Here is a 17,359-nt window from a genome sequence, read left to right on the forward strand (position 1 = left end):
ATCAATACAGTACTGTGCTTTGTGAACACTTACAGATCACATCACAGTGGCAAAATCATATGATCCAGTGACGACTAAAAAGTAACAGTAACTACTGTCCTATTAAGGATACCTACCAAGATCTATTGTTTAAATGGTGGGTCCTGCAAGTGACCTAAGTTGCATTATGTATCATCCACACCACAGAAATACACAGACACATAGTGTTAAGCAGTTATTTTAGTGTGAAGCCTGTTACAGCTTGCATCCTGCCTTAAATTCTGCAAGTTAGTAGAGGCTGCTGTGTAAACACATATTGAATGATAATATTGTTTATCACAGTTAGTAATATACAATATGTTTTAATACATACAAGTTATTCTTGTTGACAAATACTGTATATTAATAAACACATAAAAATGTCCTTAACCCTACAAACGACTACATGAAAGTCTTTGTTTACTGCTTATAAATAAATAGGAGGACTTAATAAAATGGTCCTTGTATATGACAAAGCCTATCCTTCACTGTGTGTTCTGGTTTTGTTCGGTTTCTTGGAATAATAAACAAATCCAAAAAATATATTTTCCAATAATAAAGAGTTTATCCCTCTCTGCGCGGTCTTTCCACCAGGGGGCAGTTTCACATCAGAAAACATTTGACAACTCTATTGAGGAAGATTCCTGCTGACCAATGAGATTGCAGGTTATTCTGGTCCTGACCAATCCCGTGCCACGGTGGAGGGGCCGTGATTTAAGATGATTTTGGGGATGAGGGGGGCATGTGGAGCCAACTGTTGGGCCAGGCAAGTTTCTTCGCTGAATCCAAAGTTGGGGAGTCTTCTTGTGAACATGTTCTCCGTATTTTGCATTGTGGCGCTCGGGCTGATGTCTGCTGCACGCGGCAGAGATTTGCAAGAGGGAGAAAACCTGTCAGGTTTGAAGAGGCTGCAGAGGGAGTTTGGCAGGGATGAGGAGCCACATAGTTTAGAGAGGTCCGACCTCTCGAAACGCAGCGCAGGACTGAATGGACAGACATGTACAGCTCTGCCTGGAGTAGAGTCAATCCTGCAAAACAACACCCATACTGTAAGTGACTGATTCAAGTGTCTTTCAACCCACAATTAGCTTATTAACCCCTTTTAAGAGGTCAAGTAGTCACTGTGCTCCTGAGTGCTAGCTAAGGCTGGAGCTGACTCACACTTGAGTCAGTGTGGGCACTCAGCAGATGGTGCTACTCTTAGTGTCCACACTGTAAACAACTAACATTTTCATATCACTAATAAATCAAACTTCACTTTTTTGCTCTCCTGTCCAATGCAACGAGGTGATTTCCTGCAGTAGTTTACAGCAGCATGTGATGTGAATCCTGCAGTAACAACTAACCATTAGCTGTATTAAGGTGAAACGATGTGTCGATCAAGCGATTAGTCGGTTTTGGGAGCTGCTTTGACAATCAATGAATTGTTAAAGTCAAATTTTCAAGCAATAATTCCAAACATTTGATGGTTCAATATTTTTCAGCTTTTCTGTTTCTTAAGTTGTAGTAAAATAATTATATTTGGGTTCTCGGCAGTTCCCCAGTTTCCACAAAAAAAAAGCAAATTGATAATTTCATTTTGAGCTCCAGGAGGCTATGACAAACATTTTTCACAATTTTTCTAACGTTCCATAGACCAAACGAAATAAATACTAGTGTTTATATAAGTAGTAAAATTATTGATACTGGAAAATAATAACTAGTCGCAGCCCTAATAAATTCTCTTGTGGTATACTCCAAAACTTTGTTATAAGGGCTGAAAATACTGGCTAATTGTAATTTATTGTGAAGATAATTTTCTCAATTAAATGTCATTTTAAAGGTCTTTAAAATGTTTGGAGAAATTTTTTCAGACTCAAAGGTAACATCTTTAGATAACTTATTTTGTTCCACGGATATTCCAAAACTGAAAGATATGCAATTATTTCCTAACATAGGTGTTTCGTCTATAACATGTAAATAAATTCCATTTACAAAATCTCAATTTGCTTGTTTTGTCTGAACAACAGTACTAAACCTAAAGATATTCAATTTACTATTTTATATAAGAAAATAGCTGAAAAATTCTCACATGTGAGAAGCTGAAACCAGAGAATTTTTGCTTGAAAAATGACTGAAACGATTATAGTTGCCCATTCATTTTTTGTCAGTTAGTTTATTGATTAATCGACTAATCATTGCAGAAAAGTGACTTAAATAATCTATCATGAAAATAGTTTGTGATTTATTTTCTGTCGATTCAGCTCTCTCTGTTCCACTCCTTTTTAATAGACCTGAATTAAGATGAGTCGTCAGTCCAGGTCAGATCCTTTAGGCCTCAAGTTTCTGGGTTATCGTGCTCTGATAGACTAATGATGCAGGAGGGAAATTCACAAACATTTAGTTGTGTTCTTCTTCTGTTTTTCTTGTTTTTTCATAACTGTAATTGATATGAAATAGTGATGTTAACATGCCTCAAAAGTAAATCTGAGTGCTCGTCCAGAACTGTCTAGAAATTCTTTGATGATGACAGCATTTGATAATCCCCCCCATGTCCTTTATCACTTTCAGTCTTTTATCATCCAGACTTTATCCAACAACAGATTGAACAACACCTTGTGTTGTCTTAGTACTGAACATGTTGTAATAAGAAGCACAACAATAACTACCTTGATGTCCAGAGGAATGTTCAAGAATAACAACTTGGTCCAAAGCTACAGAGAGCTCCAAAGGACAGTTTTCCAATTTGTGTGTGTGTGTGTGTGTGTGGGTGTGGGTGTATTAGTGGTGGAAGAAGTGAATGTTACATCATTTCTGTGGCTCAGACACCTGGACTAGCTTCTGAGCATGAAAGCGATTTGGCCTGCTCACAGACAGCAGACTCCTCCTGTCCCCTCTGGGCCTTTCTCCCTTAAAAACATTCCCTTCGTTTTTTTTTTGTTTTTTTTTTGGTCTGCTGAACTTGATCTGAGCCCCTGTGTGGACTTAAAGTCTGACTTTCCTATTATTAAACAATCAGACGAGATAGTGTGAGCATATGATCAGAAGCATAAACGCTGCTGTGTAAATTAGCAGATCCAACAAGTCTAACCTCCTCTGCCTCTTATGCTATTTTAGGCCTAATAGACTACACAGGAAGCGTTTTGTCAACCAGCCAGGCTTTGCCTCATTTTACCTTTTTTTTTGTATGTTTGTGTGAGGTTAGTTGAGCTGACTCTGTGTACAAACTCGCTTGTTGTTTCTTTTTTTTTTTCTCTCTCTCTCTTCTCTTGAGTCCATCCCTGTCCTCTGTCCCCTCTGGCCAAAAACACGTGAAGAAAAAACATGCTCTTCTTTCAGGGTGAAACGTAGCTGGGTCACAGCCAGCTGTTGGAGCACCAGGAAAACCAGCAGAGTTGATGTTCCACACGGTGAGAGAGAGACAGAGAGAGAGAGAGAGAGAGGGATAGAGACAGAAAGAGAGAGTTATGGAAAGTCTGGGTTTGTTGATAAACAGGGAAAAACATCCAATGAGATCAACAAATTAGTGAAAATAGAGAAGCACTTGAACATGTCTCAAGTGTTTTATCAAGCAAACAATTCCAAAGCTTTGCTGTTTCCAGCCTCTCAAATGTGAGGATTTGCTTCTCTGTATCAGTGTAGATGGTAGATTGAATTAGTTTGGATTATAGGATATCTAGCTGTTGAGATATTTCAGTCTTAAACAAAGTGGTGGACCCTAGAGCCAAATATCAAAATTGTTGCGGGCCAATTTTTTGTCCATCCACCAATTGATTAAGTGACGTATCATTTCAGCTCTATATTGAACTTGTGATTTCTAACATTTTATAGACTTAATCAAAAATGAATCGGCATGGTTAGCTGAAGTCCTCCACTTCTCTTCTGTTGTGGTTTCCCTGAACAATAATAATTGAATGGACATTAATACAACCCAGCTTATGTCCCTGGTAAGCTTAGGCCAGCATCAGAGGAGTGGTCTACACAGCTTTGTGATTTAGATCAGAGTGTGAGTGTTTGACCTCCTCTTCTGAAGTTTTATGTGCGTAAACATGGCTGAAGCACAAAGGTTAAAACCCGGAGCAGAGGGTATAAGGAGCTCATTGTGTTGGCGTCTGACCTCTGAGAGAGGACTTCACTGTGTGCATTACTGAGTCTGCATATGTCTGTGTCTGTTCATGTACAGCATCACTATTAAAAGTTGAATGCACCGACACCCCTTGAATGTCACAGCGTCATGAGTTGAGCTGCACGGGGAGATTAAAGATGCCTTTTCAGAGCAGATGTGGACCCTCAAATTCAGCATGTGATACAGCATGAGGTCATGTCTGGTTTGTGAGACCACGTCCAACCGGGTCAGACATTTATCTCTCTTCCTTTTTTTCCTTCTGACTAATATATGTCTTTTCTTACCGTCTCCTTCTACCTTTCTGTTATCCCCATCACAGAACAGGACAGGTTAATCTTAAGATTTACATAAACTCTCTCATTTCTCAAGCATTAATCCAAGGGATCTTGATCTGAGTGCCTCCATTCATATAAAAAAAAGCAAGTTTTCACTCAGACACTGCTTTTTCAGCCTTCGTGTCAGTCGGCTGACCTGCTTTATAATGCAGTTGTTGATTGTTTGGGTTTCAGTCCCACTGAACTGTAGCCAGTCAAGTCAGCATTTTGTCCAGTCCAGGTTTCAGGGGAACAGATGTAGAAAACACCCCGCTGGTTAAATTTAACACAGGTGTACAAGCAACTGGCAGAAACATTTGCAAAGGCCTGATCCTGAGACAAGACACAACATGAAACCTGTTGACCTGCAGTGACCTCGGTGGCAAATTTCAAAATCAGTATTTCAAATTGGATTTCAGGAGATCATGTTTCTGTAGGACCTTGCACATCCTGAAAGTGGCTTGTATATCTTATGTGGTTGTACTTTTTTTCAAGAGAATTTTACCCTGCTGTTCCTGTCTGCCTGTTTCCATTGTTTGCATTCTGATTACTTCCAGATTAAGTGGGTTTCCTCAGATGTAGTGTAGGGTATATTTGACATGGTAGAGCCAGACTGATATCTGATTTTAATATATTGGTTTGTTTTCATTTGTTAACATAAATACCTAACATGAAAAAACGTTTCTTTTTTTTTCACTCCCATGCTTTATGTCCAGCAATTTAGATTCACAATATCATGAATAATTAGACAGAAAATATACAAACATTACTACATAACATAACTGGAAAATAAATGCATTCAGCTTGTAATATTTATTGTATATACGAACATCTCTCTCCCCCCTTTGACATACATTTAAATTTAAGTTGGACTTCTAGTTTCCATTACACCACAATGACTCTGACCATTGGTTGTTCTTCATCAATTAGCAATGGAAGTGAAAATGGATTTCTGTGCGTCTAGACCTGTCATTCAGCAGTGATGATAAAAGTCCTGCTTAAACCTCAAGTCTGACCATAACATATAAGAAGTAATGCATTACCTTTAAGACTTTTTGGCAATATTGTCCTGGACAGATTTGTGTCAAGATCACAGCGTTTTAATGGTATGAGACTGACATAATGCTTTTTTTTTTTTTTTTTTACTGATCAACAGATTGCACAGATCATTATAAAGGAAGAGAGAAGTTGTCAAACAGTGTCAAGTAATCAAGATATGACAGAACAGATGGATGCACCGAGGGTCTGATGAAGTGATTCATGTAGAACAGAGATGGAAAGTTGTGTTCATACACTTGGACAAGCTGGGCAAGCCAGTTTCCACTGGACCTATTTACAAGGAGTTTTCCAGCAGGCAGACCCAGCCCTCTCTTGTGGCTTTATAGAGCAGTACGCAGGCGACTCTCCAGTACTAGGCTCACCTTGTAAACACCTCCGCCCCGCCTGCTAAAGAGAAAACTGGAGAAACCTTCCTCAGACTCCAAACTATATGGGCTGTGGCTAAATATGTTGCTCAAATGACCAAACACTTGGACGTCCTTCTGCATGAATAGACTGGAATGTTGTTTGCAGTTAGGGAACGAGTTGTGAAGTAAAAGTTCAGGTCTAAACTCTTTTTATTGTCAGAATAAAAGACCTTCAATCTACATTTACTGCATGTTTGCGTGGCTGTGCGCGTGTGTGTGTGCGTGTGTGTGTGCGTGCGTGCGTGTGTGTGTGTGTGTGTGTGTGTGTGTGTCCTTGTTGTGCTCGGGACATCAATAATTGTCTTGTTCTCTGGCCTCAGCTTTGTCACTGAAACGGGAATGTAGGTCACACATGCAGAGTGCATCCAAATGGCCGAGTTACTTTGGACACTGAGGACAATTCATTCTGTCCTCTGAGCTGCCGTGTCTACTGTGTAGTGAACAACAGAAACACACACAAACTATTTTGTGTTTTGTGTTTTCAGACTAAGCGCTGCACTCTGTGTGTGTGTGTGTGTGTGTATGTGTGTGTGTCAGTTCTTCCGTTGATGTTTTGACACACAGTGGAGCAAGTTATAAGTTCCCAATATTTCACATATTCCTCAGTCAGCCTACGTGGGTGTTATTCAGGAAACATTTTGCGAGAATTTATTCGCTTTTTTTCTCCCATTTCAGTTCACCTTCAAAGTGAGGACCATGGGTTCACTGTCGCTGGCCTGGGTGGGAGATGGATCAGGGGTGAGCTTGTTTATATGTATAATAGTATATGATTGTGAATAGAAAAAAAAAACCTAGTCCAAGATGTTGTACAAATTATTGTGTAACAGCTCCTGTCTCTTCTCCCAGGTGCTGCTGGTGTTGACAACATTTCAGGTGCCGTTGTTCATGATGCGCTTCGGTCAGTCTAACCTCTACAGGAGGTGAGTAGTGCCTGATGGTCGGTGGCTCGCTAAATGGGAATGGAGCAGTATTTGCCACAGCTATGTTCTGAGTATCTAACTGCAACTTTGTCTCTGCGTCAGTGAAGACTACGGGAAAACCTTTAAAGATGTGACTCACCTGATCAACCACACCTTCATCCAGACTGAGTTTGGCATCGCCATCAGCCCTGACCACTCTGGGAAGGTGAGCCATTCGGGGAAAAGAAATATTGTGTTATTCTTTGTTTTTAAATGTGAACACACTAAATCATAAAGCTCCACTCTGCTGCTGCAGGATCCTGCCTTGACTGTTTTCCGTCTGTGTTTGTTTTCAGGTGATCCTGACTGGTGATGTGTCAGAAATGGGGGGGTTTCGACTGTTTCGCTCTCAGGACTTCGGCCTCACATTTGTTCCAACCGATCTGCCCTTTGAGCCCCTCATTCAGATGCTGTACAACCCAGGAGACAGCAACGCACTTCTGACACTCAGTATCACGGTAGCAGCCTTCATGTTGTATAGACCGCTGTACTTTTTGTCAGCAGGTTAGGCTTGTAGTAAAGAAAGGTGAACCAAACCTACCTACCTCTCTAAATTAGATGCTGGACTTTGACACCATTAATCACAACCGAATAATCAAAAGTCAATGGATTTTTTTTTTTTTTTTTTAACTGACTAAGCTTTTTCCCTCCAGTTGGACCTGTGGCTGTCTGAGGACTTTGGCGCCACCTGGAGGAAGATCCATGACAGTGTGTGTTTGGTCAGATGGTGAGAATTGTCCGTTTTGTATGAAAGGACCAGTGTGTAGGATTTAGTGGCTTTTAACGGTGAGGTTGCAGTTTTCAACAAACTGAACACCTCTCCCCTCACCCCCACCCTTTCCAATTGGTAGGAGAACCTACGGTGGCCCGCAGGTAACGTAAAAACACGAAAGACCCTCTCTAGAGCCAGTGTTTGGTTTGTCTGTTCTGGGCTACTGTACAAACATGCCAGTGCAACATGGCGGGCTCCGTGAAGAAGACCCGCTCCATATGTAGCTATGAAGGACTCATTCTAAGCTAACAAAAACACAACAATTCCTAGTTTCAGTTGATTATACACTAATGAAAACAAAATTATGAATATTATATTCCATTGCCAATAGAGCCCCCTAAATCCTACACACACATCCTTTAAATCATAAATGCTGAAGACGTGTGGGTTCTTCTTGTAATAAATATGCAACAAATGGCATCATAAGGAACGAAGACAAACGCTAGGGACTGATACAGAGACATGGTTTTTGTTCTCTGCGTATGGAGAAACACATTTTATGATCCATGCTGTAAACCAGTAAACAGTAAATCTCATTAGAAAAAGGATGGAATTAAATAGATATCTGGGGAATGGAAAATTTAATGGCCCGCTCCTCCTCTTTCCAAAAATATCAGACTACCCCTCCCTTTAAGCAAAAAGAAAAATACAACGTTACTTTCCCCCTTCTCAGACCCTACCTCCTCCACTAATTTTCTCACATTCCCTTAATAGATATTGTTTCACTTTTCATATACATATTCTTATAAATCAGTCATCTGTGTGCAATTACTTTATATAGTTTATACTGTTTATAGAGAAAAAAACACATCAAAGAGGGACATAAAACCTGTCTACACTCCCTACATGAGCATCTTTGTTCTTGTTGTTTGTCCATTGTTGTTATTCCAGCTGTCTTCCTCACCATGGTTCAGATCACTCTCCTGACTCTGGTTTCTTCTGAGCACCAGAGTTCACATGAGGTTGTGGTGTCAGCCTGCGGTTGTTAGCGCTGCATTGTGGGAACATTGTGATAGCTCTGCGTGACCACAGCTGTCGTTTAGGCCCGAGCCTAAATTGACTGCAGAGCGAGGGAGCTGAGGCTGCTGTCAGAGTGAATCATGAGTCAGCAACGGCATTCTTATTCAGCCCACAGTCCTTGAACCAGCAGAATCTTTGCAGTGTGAAAACCTTCGTCCCCTTTGGCAGCGAACAAAGCCAGAGAGAGAGAGAGAGAGAGAGAGAGAGAGCTTGGAGTGCAGCCTGGGGCTCGGTGTGAACCTCACTCACGCAGCACTTAGAAGAAACTGCAACCCTAATCTGTGATCTCTACAAATTCCAAAAGTGGATTTCCATTTGAACTCAGACAACTTTCAGATGTTAAAAGATGTGAGCGCAATTAGATCTTACCCTCCAGATTCCTTCCTTCACTGTTTCTTTTTCTCACATACAGGGGTCCAAAGAACAGCATCTATTTTACAACAAACTACAATGGATCATGCAGTAAGTGAAGACAGTACAATACGTCTACATATGTAAAATCCAGTTAACACATCTAGTAACCTCACTTTCTCTCTGTCAGATGATAAAGGAATGTTAGAGTTAAGGAAAACAGCGGACTATGGTCGAAGTTTCCAGACCATTGCAACAAGAGTTTACTCCTTTGTATTGGGAGGAAGATTTGTATTTGCTTCTATCATGACTGGCACGGTATGTGCGTCTGAATGTGCGTGTGTCTGCTTCTTTGTCTTTAATATTTTCTAAGAGCAGAATGTGTGTGTTTGTGAATCTGCTTTGCACTTGTGCATGTCTCTTGACACATCCCTGTGTGTGGACTGTATAATATTTATTTATGGACATAGATGTTAACGATACATATTTAAACACCCAGTAACATTTTGGTACAAATGGTTACCTCCATTTGTGCGTTTTAATAGTTGAAGACTAAAGGGTCAGTTCACTGAAGTTTGAAAAAACATATTTTATCACCCTAAGTGGCCATTCAAATGGTTTATGACTCAATTTACACCTGGCATTAACGTGCAGTCTGTATCTGTATATCCTACCTAGATAAGGAAAACTATGTTAATGCAAGGTGTAGGTGCACAGAGCATGCTTTGCTATCAGATCAGCAACATGTGGAGATAACATGACATAACTTTATTAGTGAAGTTAATGAACCACATCTTTAACTTTAATAATGCTCAGTTCTTTTTACCCTTTTTTGTGTCTTCTTGAATATGTAAGTGAAAATAAAAATATGCTTATATATTTACATCAAAATTGTAAAGTTGTAAGGGAACAGTTAATACAACATTGTCTTTTAAACAGTGTGTTTGTGTTATGTGTGTGTGTTAGGGAACAGAGCGTATGATCCATGTGTCAGTGGACGGAGGTGAGGTGTGGAACATGGCTCAGCTTCCTACAGTCAACCACGAGCAGTTCTACTCCATCCTGGCAGCCAATCAGGACATGATCTTCATGCATGTGGACGACCCCGGAGGTCAGAAAAGGCAGTGATCCTGATAATGAAGAGTATTGTAGACGTAATGATGTTAATAACATAGGAAGCAAACGCCATGCTGAAGTGTCAGTGAAACACTGAAGCTGCAGAGAGTTTCTCTGTGGAGCTCAGTAAATGTGTCACAATGTAGATTCCAATCCTCTGTGTGTGTGTGTGTGTGTGTGTGTGTGTGTGTGTGTGTGTGTGTGGAGCAGACTCCGGGGTTGGAACCATCTATGTGTCAGATGACAGAGGAACCGTATTCTCTAAGTCTCTGGAGCGCCATCTCTACACAACCACAGGAAGTGACACTGACTTCACCGTCATTACTTCACTCAGGGGCGTCTACATGACCAGTGCACTCACAAAGGGTGGGTCACCACACTGTATACTTTTTATTACATATTTAAGAGCAAGCGTCTGGTTATTTTTTTTGTCAACATTTTTGAAAAAGTCCCCCTGATCCATTTAAAAACAGCAGAAATTCATCTATTTATGTACAAGTGGTTTACAAGTAAAACCAAACATCCAAGGATGAGAACTTTTTTGATTACAAAAACATATACACATACATAGTAGCAAATTTCACATTGTTCTTGCCATGACAGCTATGTTTCTGTCATCTTTTTTTTTTTCAAGTTTTCTACATCTTTTTCATAGTCATCATTGAAAACTTGAATTTTAGAGCATCTTTGAATGCACCATTAAGAAACGTACTTAAAGAGTCCCTTCTGATCCCCCTTACTCAAAAACTAAAGTAGATTAAATGTAAACCACGATTGATTACTTATCTCAAATAAATTTAAATCCATGCATTTTATCATCATTGTAAAATAAACTGTAAAACTTTGCTGCTTGGAAAGCAGCTCTGTATTTTGCACTCTGTGAGCTGAATATGCAAAACAACTACTTTGGTCCTGATAGTAAGCGGAGGTCTTTTGCAGATGGTGCAGTGGAGACAGTGATCACCTTTGACCAAGGAGCAAGGTGGCAGACACTGCGCAGACCACAGAACAGCCACTGTGACACTGAGACCTCCACCAACAGGCCAAACAGAGTAAGAAACTAATATAATGATTACATATGTTTATTTTTATTTACAAAAGCAAGTATTCAGACCACTTCACTTTTTGCACACTTTATTATGTTGTAGATGGAGTTTTAAGTGGATATAACAACCATTTTTGCCCATCAGTCTACACTCAGTAACCCATAATGTCAAAGTGAAAACATGTTAGGGTTATTTAGGAAATATCAAAAACTGAAATCTTTCGTCCATCTGTCGGTCGATCTCAGTAACGCCTTGAGGGAATTCCTTCAAATTTGGTGCAAACGTTCACTTGGACTCAAGGGTGAACTGATTAGATTTTGGTGGTCAGTGGTCAAAGGTCAAGATCACTGTGACCTCACAGAACTTAAGAATTAGCCGGAGTCTCTGTAGTGAGGATGTGACTAAGTACCAATATCACCCTCATCTCTGTGTCTTTACAGTGCAGACTTCACATCCACGCCTCCTACAGCACCACCATGAAGATGAACGTCCCCATGCTGCCTCTCTCACAGCCCAATGCTGTGGGCCTCATTCTGGCTCACGGTACAAAACACACAAACATGCACACCTCTTGATACAGATTCATTTGACTTAACGGTAAAATGTCTCATAACACCATCTCCCTTGCTTTCTCTAGGCAGCGTTGGAGATGCGGAGTCAGCTCTCTCCCCTGACATGTACGTGTCTGATGACGGTGGCTACTCGTGGCTGTTGGCCCTCAGGGGCCCTCATCACTATGCTATCCTGGACTCTGGAGGCCTGATAGTGGCTATGGAGCACACCAACTCACCTGTCAACCAGATCAAGTGAGGCTAACTGATCATATTAGATGATGATTTCTTCAACAGTTCTCTATTGTTTTGCTTTAAGATGAACCCCCCCCCCTTCCATTCCTTGTGCGTACCCCTCAGGTTTTCAACAGATGAGGGGCAGTGCTGGCACACATATAACTTCACCAGCGATCCACTTCACTTCAGCGGTATGGACAGTGAGCCCGGCTCTCGCTCCATGAACGTCAGCCTGTGGGGCTACAGGAACGACTTCAGTAAATGGGTGGTGATCACCATAGACTTCAGGAAGCTCCTCACCAGAGACTGTGAGTGTGTGGGAGAAGATGGATGACATCTGGTTGGTGTTAAGGCAAATGTTTAGCCTGTAAACTTAGTATGTGTGCATATATATGCGTGCAGGTAATGAAGGGGACTATGTGCAGTGGCTGGCTCACTCTGCAGACCCCAGTGGATCGAATGACGGCTGTGTGCTGGGCTATAAAGAGACCTTCTTGCGCCTGAGGAAAGACTCCGTCTGCTGGAATGGGAGGGGCTATGGTGCCACCAAGAAGCTCTCCCCCTGTCCATGTACAGTGGATGATTATCACTGGTATATCCTTGTTCCTTCCATGTTATCCTTGGGATTTTGTGTTAGATGGTGAAATACCAAGTGGTAGAGTTTTTCTAAAACCACAGAGCAAAACAGGTTTAGTTTAAAATTCTAAAAGACTTGGAGACACACACACCGTCTTCTTTTCTTCTAATGTCCCATATGCTTTCTATCTTTGGTTTGGTAAAAGTTTTAGATCAAAGTCACTTGATCAAATGTTCTTTGATTAAAAGTTACACGTGCAGTTGACCTAGCTTTGTCTTTCAGTGACTTTGGATATTACCGACCGGAGAACAGCTCGGAGTGTGTGGAGCAGGAGGAGATGAAAGGCCGTCCTCTGGAGTTCTGTTTAAATGGGACCACTGAACAGCTACAGACCAGTGGGTGAGGATGTCTGTGTTTTGTGTTTTGTGTTTTTCATGGATATTTCTAACACTCGCTCACTTATTCTTCTTTTGAAGAAAACTGTCAACAAAACATTGTTCTTTTCATTAAAGTTTGTCTTACCCTTCATGGCTCTCTCTCTCCATTCATTTAAGCTATCGGAAGATTCCAGGAGACCAGTGTGAGGGAGGTTTCCAGCCAGACAGGAAGGAGACCGACCTGAGGAGGATGTGTACCAGCAACGCCCTTTATCCAAATTCTCTGGTCAGTTCTGCTCACACTGAGAAAGTTTGATCTTTGGCCTGATCAGAACTCAAGTTGTGAGTGGGTTATCCAGAAGCAGTGACATGAGCCAAGTTTCTAACCAAATGTAGTGACACATTGTTGATGAGATATCCACCCTTGCCACTTTTACAGCTGAGGGAAATAATCTGAACATTTTTTTGTCATGTCAGTGGTGCAGTGTATTTCTTTCCCTTTTTAGCCCTTTCTGTTTCTGTAACTCTTAACAGACTGAGACCAGTTCACCGAACGCTGCTGTCATAGTGATGGTTGTCATAGCGGTCCTTCTGACGAGTGCTGTCGCAGGTGTTTGGCTGGTTAAGAAATACGTCTGTGGAGGACGGTCAGTTGACAGTTTCTTCTTTGTACACATACCGAGAATCACTGCATGTATTTCTCCTCTTTTTGTTTCTGATAAGCTGGCGTGTCCTCTTCAGGTTTCTCGTGCACCGATACTCTGTAATGAGGGAACATGTTGAAGCTAATAAGATCGAAGGAGTAGATGATGTTGACACTCACTACATGGAGACAGGAAAAGCACAGTACAACGAGGATTCAGATCAGGTATCTGATACTGTCTAAAATGTCCCCTTGTAATTATTAAGACTTTGTGATGGTCTGTTAACTCAAGTGTATTGTTTGTGTCTCCTCATAGGACCTCTTAGAATAAGGCTCCTCAAGACTAAATGTAACACAGTCTTTCATGATGCCTGGGCATTCCTGTTGCTCCCACATGCTGATTAACATCTGCTTCTCACTTCTCGCTATCCCCTGGTGGCTGGAGGACTCAGCAAGCAGCGGGGCGACTTCTCATATTGTTTCCTTGTACCAGTTGAGGCTCCCACAAAAAGGCAAAAACTGTTGGTTTGGGGAGGGAAAACCCAGCGCAGAACAGATGAAAGCCTCTGGGTTCCCTGGAGAGCTTTTGTTGTTTCTGTCACAAAGAGTTCTGTAAAGGCCGCTGAGTCTGAATATGTGCTCTGTATGTTTCCTTTCATGCTGACCCGAGAAGCGATGGCCTTCCATATCGAGATGCACTGCAGAACCGCAATACGACTTGGATATATAGGCTGGATATAGGCTGGATATATAGACTTACAGAATTTTTTTTATTAAGAGCTAGGGAACAGCCAAGCAACAGAACACAGAAAATTATCGTCAGTATTTTTAGCTCAAAGATGTTGTCTGCTGTCAGTTACGTAGTTTTTGTACTCAATAGATTTAAATGTGCAAGATACAGTCATGTTGTGTATGGTGGGCCAATTTAACATTCATTTTGTCAGTTTCACCAGTCACTAAAACTAGGCTAAGACAACTCACTATTCTTGAATGACTTTTCATAAACTAGTCGTTTAGAAATTTGCAGTTTCCACTGTAATGGTGCAATTATGTAATGGTAAAACCCGACGAGATTTTAATAGAATCCCATCAGGCACTTTGATACTAATCTTTCAATACACAAATCGTTTCTTCTTCTTTTTTTTTTTTTTTAAACTAATAACAGTAATAACTTAAATAAAGACCATTCTATCTTATTTCACATCACTTTAACTATTAAAGTTAGATAATATATAATAATTACAAATATTTGAATAGTCCAATATTATTGTTCTTGTCAACATTTTAGTTTTTATCATTGTAATTGTTAAATAGTTTAAATTGATGAACAAGTCAGACTAAAATATAATAGTAACCAGAACATAAAATAAGTACAAATACAAGCCGACTACTAGTGCTTACTTCAGAACACCTTGTAAATGTTTTAGCTACAAGAAGAATAAAAAATCAGATGTTAGGCTGTAGTTTTTAGTGCTAAGTGAAACTTTTGGAATAAATGTTAAAAGAGTCTACCATTATTGCGAAGTTATAAAATGTAAACAGTTTTTTATACAGTGCAGCTTCATACAGCCAATATGTTATATTCCCCTGTATGTGTGGTGAAAATGAAAGACTTGAATTATTGCCAAAGCACTTTTATTGTTTAGTTGTCTAATTTCAGAGGTGAGGTTACAGAGGTGAAAATTAACCTTATCCCAGCATTATATGAGTATGACGGTAACACTAATGCAAACCCTTTACTTGAACTTTCTGATGTTTTTATTTCTCAACTGGATGCATCAACATGTTGCTGTTGTGTTATTTTTTTGTTTTTATACCAATACCAATATGCATTTGTCTAATGATCTCAATGCAGGTGCAGGCATAGTAATCAAGTAAAGAGCATACTACCTTTTTTCTTTTACTAATATGACATTAGTAAAACAGTTACAAAATGTCTTGTCCACAATCAGCTAAATATTAGCAGCGTAAATGTCTCCAGAAATATACTCATAACTGCTTTTTGAAGCTACTATTAGGCAGCATTTGTAGCTTTTTGGTGTATTGGTGCATCCAAAATAAATAATCACTCACAGATGTTGTAAAATATCCACAATACCAGAACAAACTCATCAGTTAAATGTATGTGGTGGCCATAAAGAACTTTATTCTGTTAATTGAATTAGCTATAATTTCCCTTTTAGAAGAGGTGTTGGCTGGCTACCATTTCTATTATCTGCAATGTAAGAACTGTAACTTGTGACACGTGCAGGGCTTATGGCCAATGCTTGTCTTCTCCAGCAGAGGCAATAATATCCCAGCGAATAAGCTATTGTAATAAGCTGGCCTAATGTAGAGGCATATTCTCAAGGACTGTTGGGTGGAAAATTCATATGCTTGATGCTTCTTTATTTACACAACTGTCAGTAAGAACAAACCCAGCTATGTACTGGATTCAATGATTTATTTTTGCACTGTATCTACAGAGCTGTGAAAAAGTTGCATCTGTTCCTCCTTGTACATCTGATTTTTGTAAAGTACTAGGGCCATGAGTTGTTATCTTCATTCCATTTTTGTTTTCTTCACTGTTTGCTAGGATATCAGAGATGAGTATCTCTGAATTAAACTATTCTGTAGCGCAGATGTTTTATAACTGTTTGCATTTATTGAATGAAATAACAATATCTCTTTTACATCACTTCAGTCGTGGTTGGGTTTTAATTGTTGTAGTTTCTACAAATGGAACATGCTTGAATCAGAGTCCTGCAGTAAAAAAAAGTATGTAAAAGTATGCACAAAAATATGAAACATAGTATGTATGAAAAACACAATCCACTAAAATGTAAAAAGTACATGCAGCCATTGCCAAGATGTGGCTTCTGTAAAATTGTCTCGTCTCGTCGTCTCCCGCTTATCCGGATCCGGGTCGCGGGGGCAGCAGCCTCAGCAGAGAGGTCCAGACGGCCCTCTCCCCAGCCACTTCCACCAGTTCCTCCGGGAGAATCCCGAGGCGTTCCAAGGCCAGCCGAGAGATATAATCCCTCCAGCGTGTCCTTGGTCGACCTCGAGGTCTCCTCCCGGTGGGACATGCCCGAAACACCTCCCCGGGGAGGCGTCCAGGAGGCATCCTAACCAGATGCCCGAACCACCTCAACTGGCTCCTCTCGACATGGAGGAGCAGCGGCTCTACTCCGAGTCCCTCCCGGATGACCGAGCTCCTCACCCTATCTCTAAGGCTGAGCCCGGCCACCCTGCGGAGGAAACTCATTTCGGCCGCTTGTATCTCGTTCTTTCGGTCATTACCCAAAGCTCATGACCATAGGTGACCATAGGATCGACCGGAAAATTGAGAGCTTCGCCTTCCGGCTTAGCTCCCTCTTCCCCACAACGGACCGATTCAGCGTCCGCATCACTGCTGACGCCGCCCCAATCCGCCTGTCGATGTCCCGCTCCATCCTACCCTCACTCGTGAACAAGATCCCGAGATACTTAAACTCCTCCACCTGAGGCAAAGCCTCCCCCCCGACCTGAAGCGGGCAATCCACCCGTTTCCGGCTGAGAACCATGGCCTCAGACTTGGAGGTGCTGATTTTCATCCCAGCCGTTTCACACTCGGCCGCGAACCGCCCAAGCGAGAGCTGAAGGTCGGCGTTCGATGAAGCTAGGAGGACCACATCATCCGCAAAAAGCAGAGACGAGATCCTCCCGCCACCGAAACCAAACCCGTCCACCACCCGGCTGCGCCTAGAAATTCTGTCCATAAAAGTTATGAACAGAACCGGTGACAAAGGGCAGCCCTGGCGGAGTCCAACCCTCACCGGGAACAGG

At 41.2% G+C, this 17,359-nt stretch overlaps 1 protein-coding gene across 1 annotated transcript; it reads left to right on the plus strand.

The window, feature by feature from the left end:
* The first annotated feature begins 485 nt into the window (after nucleotides 1-485).
* On the plus strand, nucleotides 486-16,229 carry LOC111221539 (sortilin-like). Its single transcript, XM_022744976.1, has 20 exons — nucleotides 486-1,067; nucleotides 6,579-6,641; nucleotides 6,750-6,823; nucleotides 6,926-7,028; nucleotides 7,159-7,320; nucleotides 7,516-7,589; nucleotides 9,067-9,116; nucleotides 9,196-9,323; nucleotides 9,972-10,116; nucleotides 10,332-10,487; nucleotides 11,061-11,173; nucleotides 11,608-11,710; nucleotides 11,805-11,973; nucleotides 12,079-12,263; nucleotides 12,358-12,547; nucleotides 12,815-12,931; nucleotides 13,087-13,195; nucleotides 13,444-13,556; nucleotides 13,651-13,777; nucleotides 13,869-16,229. Exons 1-20 carry the CDS (start codon nucleotides 738-740, stop codon nucleotides 13,881-13,883), a joined length of 2,526 nt encoding a protein of 841 aa, XP_022600697.1. The 5' UTR covers nucleotides 486-737; the 3' UTR covers nucleotides 13,884-16,229.
* The last annotated feature ends 1,130 nt before the right edge of the window (nucleotides 16,230-17,359 follow it).

The sequence above is a fragment of the Seriola dumerili genome, unplaced genomic scaffold, assembly GCF_002260705.1.
Source record: "Seriola dumerili isolate Sdu_G_001 unplaced genomic scaffold, Sdu_1.0 BDQW01000088.1, whole genome shotgun sequence".
Taxonomy (NCBI): Eukaryota; Metazoa; Chordata; class Actinopteri; order Carangiformes; family Carangidae; genus Seriola; species Seriola dumerili.

What these genes read in the sequence shown, in the direction of transcription:
- LOC111221539 (XM_022744976.1), top strand. Translation starts at nt 738, where the DNA reads ATGATTTTGGGGATGAGGGGGGCATGTGGAGCCAACTGTTGGGCCAGG. An exon ending in CAGTCTAACCTCTACAGGAG is followed by an intron (nt 6,824 to 6,925) that starts GTGAGTAGTGCC and finishes TCTCTGCGTCAG; the next exon opens with TGAAGACTACGGGAAAACCT. An exon ending in ACAGTGGATGATTATCACTG is followed by an intron (nt 12,548 to 12,814) that starts GTATATCCTTGT and finishes TTTGTCTTTCAG; the next exon opens with TGACTTTGGATATTACCGAC.